This window comes from Leptonychotes weddellii, chromosome 3, assembly GCF_054177405.1.
Source record: "Leptonychotes weddellii isolate Sample4059 chromosome 3, ASM5417740v2, whole genome shotgun sequence".
NCBI classification, from domain to species: Eukaryota; Metazoa; Chordata; class Mammalia; order Carnivora; family Phocidae; genus Leptonychotes; species Leptonychotes weddellii.
Genome location: NC_138371.1, coordinates 56709341 through 56717128, shown reverse-complemented (window position 1 = coordinate 56717128; position 7788 = coordinate 56709341). Strand labels below are relative to the sequence as shown.

The 7788-nt window shown below is 36.0% G+C and overlaps 1 protein-coding gene across 9 annotated transcripts in view; it reads left to right on the top strand.

The window, feature by feature from the left end:
• UBR3 (ubiquitin protein ligase E3 component n-recognin 3) overlaps positions 1 to 7788 on the top strand; it is a 230448-nt gene that overhangs the window by 47179 nt on the left and 175481 nt on the right. For all 9 annotated transcript variants that reach the window (XM_081814231.1, XM_081814223.1, XM_081814224.1 and 6 more), the window contains exon 6: positions 5996 to 6062. In XM_081814231.1, coding sequence (XP_081670357.1) covers positions 5996 to 6062 — 67 coding nt within the window. The remainder of the gene's footprint in view (positions 1 to 5995; positions 6063 to 7788) is intronic.

The window sequence follows — 7788 nt, the reverse complement described above, 5'->3', positions numbered from 1 at the left end:
GATCATGACCTGAGCCGAAGGCAGTTGCTCAACCAACTGAGCCACCCAGGCGCCCCAATATTTTATTTTTTTAAAAGATTTATTTATTTATTTGAGGGTGCCTGGGTGGCTTAGTCATTAAGCGTCTGTCTTTGGCTCAGGTCATGATCCCAGGGTCCTGGGATGGAGCCCTGCATGGGGCTCCCTGCTCAGCGGGAAGCCTGCTTCTCCCTCCCCCACTCCCCCTACTTGTGTTCCTTCTCTCACTGTGTGTCTCTCTATCAAATAAATAAATAAAATTAAAAAAAAAAAGGATGAGAAGAGGACGGTGACATCTTAATTACTACTATAGAGAAGTGATTGTAACAATTAAAAAATGTTGTAAGAATTTAGAATTGGAGAGACCCTAGAGGTAATCTGCTCTTACCACTTTGTTTTAAAAATGAAGAAACAGATTTGAAACTATAACAGCAGCAAGATTTCTATTTGTAAAGAGTTTTATTGAATGAGGGTACATATTGCAGTCTACTTAATTTCATTCATACAAGTTGTGTCAGAAATTTTTCCCTGCTGTCCCTAGAACATTATGTACTCAGCAGTGCTATTTATACACATGACATTCTTCATACTACTACTACTTATTCTTTATTTGTATAGCTCATATGAAATAGGAGTAGAAAATGTTGTTTGTGTTGTATGGAACTGAAAAGAAAAGTATTTAACTTTATAAAGTATTTTTTAATTTACATTATATTAATTTTTTGTTTAGATTTATTTGTAACCAAATAATTCAGTTCAAAAGAAAATTATCTCTAGTATTATATGTACATGGGTCTAATTACAGAGTTTGTCAGAGAAAATAGGATCTTTTAAATCAAGATAACTTTTTAAGATTATATTCACTGTGGCCATTACCATAGCAATGTCCATTTATCTGTGTGCAGTGACCAGATCATTAATTTCTGTGACATTGATGTACTTAACTGTTAATACAAATGAAGACATTTAAGACACTTTTCCCTTTGTGTAACTGTAAAACTATGTCCGTTGTGCAAATATTAAAAAATAGAAAAAAGCATAAAAAAGAAAACATTTACCTTCAGCTGTACCATCCAGAGATAACCATTGTTTATTAATTTTTCTTGTTTACTTCTAATCTTTTTTTCTGCATACTTTTAGGTAATTGAGAAATACTTAAAGTAAGTTACTATGTAAATATGCTTTTAGTACTCTTGTCTTTATCAAGACAGAATCCAGATGAACAGTTAAAACTAATTTGTCAAAATATAGCAAAAGCAAGATTATTGAAATTAAAAGACGGAGTTGCTTTTCATAAATTAATAGGTAAAAGAAAAAATTAATTTTATTTTTGGAGATAGGTTAATTCTAATCATAAATTATATTAATGGTTAAAAGTGAGATAGGGAATCATAGAAACTTTTGGTGGGAGGGCCTTAGAAATGTCTAATGTATTGCTTTTCTAGTGCAGGAATTGATTTTACAACATTCCTGACAGTTGGTAAACCTTTTCATAAACACTTCCAATGATAGGGAGTTTACCTAGTTTCTGAGGCAACTTGTTCTTTTGTTTGATAGCTCTAATTGTTAGAATGTTCTTCTCAATACTGTGTTAAATACTGTAATTTTCACACGTTTCTTATTTTTTCCTTTAGAAAGATTTATATTTTTTTAAAGATTTATTTATTTGAGAGCTAGTGAGCACGCAACGATGGGGAGGGGCAGAGGAGAGGGAGAAGCAGACTCCCCACTGAGCAGGGAGCCCTATGCGGGGCTGATCCCAGGACCCTGAGATCATGACCTGAGCTGAAGGCAGATGCTTATCTGCCACCCGGGTGTTCTTGAAATATTTTTATTTTTACTTCATAAGACACCTCCTTAAATATTTAGCTTTAATTATTTAATATTCTGTGCTGTACATGCCTTTTTCATCTATTCACTCCCTTTTAAGTGTGTGATTTGATTCAGTACACAGGCATGGGCTATCTTTTGATAAGCATACTGTTTGTTAAGGTCCAATTTTTTTTTTAGCCTTTTAGCATCTATGCTAGACCGTTGGCCGGAACCCAGTGGTCAAAAATGAAATGTCTAGGTTTTGACCCTCCCACCCCCCAACACTGAACAGTTGACAAGCTAGAGGTCCTTCTCTGCTTTGTACTTGTAGAGTTGATTTAAAGTAAACTATCTCTGGGCACGTGGGTGGCTCAGTCAGTTAAGCGGCTGCCTTTGGCTCAGGTCATGATCCCAGGGTCCGGGGATCGAGTCCCGCATTGGGCTCCCTGCTCGGCGGGGAGCCTGCTTCTCCCTCTTCCTCTGCCTGCCTCTCTACCTACTTGTGCTCTCTCTCTCTCTCTGTCAAATAAATAAATAAATAATCTTAAAAAAAAAAAAACTATCTCAGATTCTAGTGACTTACTTAAATCTTTCATTTTATTGTTCTAGTCTTCAAGATCTTCTTTGGATTTTATTTTTATACCCTGATATGTTAAATATTCCTTTTAGCCTTGTATATTCTGTATTAACAGCCTTTGAGTATTATTTTAACCTTCTGTGAATTTACCTGACTTCTTTTTATGGAGCTCACATTTTTTTCATCTGTCTAGTAAATTCATCAAAGAAAATAAGGTTAATTTGGTTGAGAAACCATCTGTAAATTTTGCAGGCTAGGAGTTTGAATCTATCTCATTTTGGGCATTATACATATTTTGTGCCTGAAACACATATGGCAATGTGTCACTTCCCTGCCCAGGGATTAGTTAAGATTTCGAAAATGTTTCTCCGGGCTGCACAAATGCTGTCTGGATTGAGGTTGTACTTGATTTATTTCCTTCCTTGTCCATTGGACCATGATTTTCTCCCAGCTTTCTATACTGCTTCTTCATGGATAAATAGGGAAGAACTAAAACTTAACATCATGGATTTGGGGTTGGGTGTGGTATTGTGGTCATAACTATATTTTCATCTTCCTTAATCCTGAAATTCCCACCAGTGGGGGTTCTTCCATTGTTAAAAGTATTGTTTTTTCCTCAAGATAAAAATATGGGACTTGTAATAGATAACATAGTATCTTGAGCAGATCGTCACAGTTAGGATTGGAAATCAGAATCATATTTAAAATTTATTTATTGGGCGCCTGGGTGGCTCGGTTGGGCATCTTCCTTCAGCTCGGGTCATGATCCCAGGATCCTGGGATCGAGTCCCACATCAGGCACCCTGCTTGGCAGGGTGTCTGCTTCTCTCTCTGCACGTGCCCCCCCCCACCGCTTATTCTCTCTCTCTCTCTCTCTCATATAAATAAATAAAATATTTTTAAAAATTTATTTATTAACTTAAAACTATAATCCATATTCATTGTTGAATAAATAGAAAATAAATGTTAATAAAAATGTAAAATTATATATTACTCTATCATTTAGAGGTGGCTTATTGTAAACATCTCTATTTTAACAGATTTATATGTAGTATATTTTAATGGTTTCATGCTATACATGCTATTCTGTAACCTGCTTTTCTCACTAATGACCGTTTTGAACATTATAAGGAATATATTTTAACAGCTTTTATATGTATATGTTATCAGTACTTGAATGGTTTCATACTCTATATGCTATTCTATACAGCATGCTTTTTTCATTTTTAATAATGGTTTTTGAAGAAATATCTGGTCACAATGAAAATAGAGCCTCTGGCATTGTTTTCCTTTGAGTACAGGTATGCTATAATTTATTTACCTAATCTCCTGCTGTTGGAAGCCAAAGATTCTTTTATTTTGCTATTATAAATAACATTGTGATGAATAGTTATGCATATAGTCCTTATTCACTTGTCTGTTTATTTAGAATAAATTCCTATAACTGAAACTTCTGTTACAATGATAAATATACCTAAAGGCTTTTGACATGTGTATTGACAAATTGCCATTCAGAAAAATTACAAGACTATGTATTTTCCCATCATTCCTTTAATCTCCCGTCCTAGCTGTATTTGATAATCTACCATGATGTGAAACCCAACTCACTGGTCTGTTTCCAGACTTTTGTCGTTGTGCTTTTGTTCATGCTGTCTTTTCTTGGAATGGCTTTCCTCTCCTTTGCTTGGTTACTTTTACTTGTTTTTTAGACTGTAAGGTTGGGAAATTTATAGAACTTTGTTATACCATGACCATTGCTTGATCAAGGATACTCTTTTTTATAGAAAGTTTATATATGAAATTATGAAGTAATCCTAGCCTGGGTTATAAAATGGTTTTTTTCCAGATTGGGAGAACAGTTTCACAAATGGCTGATAGCTGGACCTCACACTTTAGAACTCCCTGGGCCCTGTGTCATGATTTTATATTTTTGTGTCTGTTTTTTGTCTTTTAAGGCTCCAAATTTCATTTTGGCAAGTTACTCCAAGAGAAAGTGAGGGTGGTGGAAGAGGAGGAGGGGAGTGTAGTTTGGCCGTCAGTACTGCTGCCAGGTGGTAGATGGTCAGAGAGGACTGGCAAAGGGGGGATTTCACGGGGAGGGCATATGGAAGTGCTGAGTAAATGCCCATTGACTGAGCCAAATGTTATCTTTGGAAACCCCCAGCCCTGAGGATGGATGCTAGGTTTGCCAGAAACCTAAAGTTAAGGCTCTGGTGTGTAGGCCAAGGAAGCCATGCCAGCAGATAAAACAGCAGCATGAAGCCAAGGCTACTTTTCTGCTTTGGAGATTTGATGGGCTGTAATTGAGAAAGTATCTGGGAATATGTACTATAGTTCTAACTGCCACCACCAGCATAATACCTTTGTTAGTACAACAGATTGTATACAAAATACTACTACACATGTCTTTATAAGATCATTGGCTCATATGTGTTTGGAAAATAGGAAAAAGATGTCAGTTTAACATGGAGATTTGGGATTCCTATGTAGTCTTTCCTAGTTCAGGAGAGCTAGGATAATAGGGGTAGAATCCTATCCTTTAGCTGGAGGGGAAAAAAACCTGAATTCTGCTGTGAAGGCAGAGGAAGCTTTTCAGCAACATTTAAAGAAAATGAGAAATTAGCCCTGGATGCAAAGGAGCACTTACATCCAGGGCTGCCTCCCCAAGAGGCACACCTCTAGCTTCCCATTAGTTGCAAGAGGGGCAGACTGCTGCTTCCTCTGCTCTTTTCCCCTCTGTGCTCTTGTAGCTGGCTAGGTTCCCATTCTGTTGTTGTGATGCTGTGTTAACATCCCCTGAGACAGCCTCAAACCACTCCAGATGTTTGTCTGGGCATCCAAATGATATCCCCAGGTACCGATTATTGCTTTTGTTACCTCTGGTTACAAACTTGAATAGGTTGTGAGTGGTCTGCCCCTCATTCCTTTTTTCCCCATAAGCTTTGTTATTTTTAATGTGAGTTTTTTTTTTCAGGAATGAATATATCACATATAAGCAGAAATGCCTGTATTTTCTTCTTGGATTTTTTCCCTAAGTATCTTAAAATTTGTTACTACTTTTTTAACTGTCAACTCCAGCTTTTAATGTGCTATGCTTATTTTTCAGAATTTGATTTCTGGAACTGATTTTTTCTCTTAGATCCTTCAAAGTGTTTTCTCTATTCATTGTTTTAGCCCTCTTCCCTTGCTCTCTTTTCTTCCTGTGCTAATCTGCTTCCCTCCTTCCCTTTATGTTCTTTGTGCATTTGATGTTATATTTATAAGGTTAGGAAATTTTTCTTAATAGGAAATTTTTTATTTTGGCATTTCTGGGTTTTTCAAGTCTTCCATTAAAAGCACAGATTAAATTTAAGAGTTCTTATATTTTAATACTAAGGATTTTCATTATATATTTTAATTACAATGCTAATTTTAAAATTAAAAATACATTTTATTACAGTATATACATAAAAGTGAAATGTGTTGATTAATACTATGTAAGCATGCCTATGTTACATATTTAACATAATTTATAAGCATACTTATATTTATGTAAAAAAAAAATCCATGAATAGGACTGTATGTGATGCTAATTTTGTTTTCCTCCAGGAGGATCAGGATGGGAGTCAAGGACTGGGCAAGAGAAAGAGGGTCAAACTAAGCAGTAGCACCAAAGGTATTTATATTTAATTTTTTTCCTTGTATAAAAAGCTAAAAATGAAAACCAAGAAACAGATTCTAACTATAGACACAGACTGATAGTTACCAGAGGGGAGGTGGGTGGAGGGGGATCAGTTAAGCAGGTGATGGGGGATTAAGGAGTGCACTTGTGATGAGCACCAGGTGGTGTATGGAAGTGTTGAATCACTCTATTGTACACCTGAAACTAATGTGACACTGTATGTTAATTAACTGGAATTTAAATAAAAACTTTAAAAAAAGCTAAAAATGTTTAATCATTAAGAATACTTGATGGGCTAGCCATTTTGAAGGGAGAATTATGTTCTTAGATTTGTCTAGTGATGGAGAAAGTATTGTTAGGGAGTGATTGTGGGGGACTTCAAAAGCAAATGAAACCCTTACTATTGGAATTTTGTTTATTGTTTTTTCATAAGATGTGCATTATTATATTTGAGCCATAAAAAAGTAAATCTTTTCATTGATTCTTTGATTTGGATCCAGTGTTTTTGATGTCAAGTTTTAGTTTGATTTACATCTTTTTATAATCTGGGGTATGCAATTTCTAGAGTGAAAAAGCGTAAGTATGGGAGAGATGGTGAGAAAGAGAGGTGGGAGGAGGGAGAGAATAAAAATGAATGGCACTTAATTAAGGGTTCAGTAAGGGCTCAGTACATGTTTGCTCAAAGGAAGAAGTAGGTATTTGTGTAGTGAGAGAATAGATTAGTGATAATAATGAGTAATATTTATTGATCTTTTTTTTTTTTTTAAAGATTTTATTTATTTATTTGACAGAGAGAGACAGCGAGAGAGGGAACACAAGCAGGGGGAGTGGGAGAGGGAGAAGCAGGCTTCCCGGCGAGCAGGGAGCCCGATGTGGGGCTCGATCCCAGGACCCTGGGATCACGACCTGAGCCGAAGGCAGACGCTTAACGACTGAGCCACCCAGGCGCCCTTTATTGATCTTTTGTATATGATAGACATAGTGCCAGGCACTTCACATATGTTTCATTTAATTCTTAAAGTCACCATACAAAACAGTAATTATTATTATTATTAATTATTATTATTATTTTATGAATGAAGAAATGGAGGCATGTTAGAGGTCACAGCTAATGAGAAGTAGATCCTTAATTCAAACCCCAGAGCCTAAGCTGTTAATTACTGTTTTCTTGACCCTTACTAAAAGCTTTTCTGGAGTACTTGTTATTAGTTGACAGCCTGCGCTCTGGATTTTTGCCATGGATTTCCGCCGTGGATTTCCAAATCTTAACATGGTCTATATTCTGGGTTAGTATGGTCTGTTAGAGAGTCTCCAGAGGTTAAATTATTATTTTGATGAAAAAAAGATTATTATTTCTGTGCTTAGTATATCTTGTGGTATATTTGCAACTGCTTGGAAAGGTGGAGCAAACAGGTAGTTTCAGTTGAGGCTCATTTTGTAAGTCTGTTCTGAGTTACTTATGTTACTGCATTTAACTTGGGGCTCCTAGTGTTGGGGACCCCTCAAGATCTTCTAGCCAGACTAAGATGACATTAGCCAGATTAACAGGAGAAAATAAAATTTAATATTGTACATATGGGAAATCACACAGACATGGAAATTCCAAAAACAGGCAAAATAAAGTATATAGGTAATTCTGAACTAGGGAGAAATGGGTAAGGGTCTGGGACTTCAAAGGGAAGACATGCAATTCATAGGAAGATGAAGAAGAGTAATATTT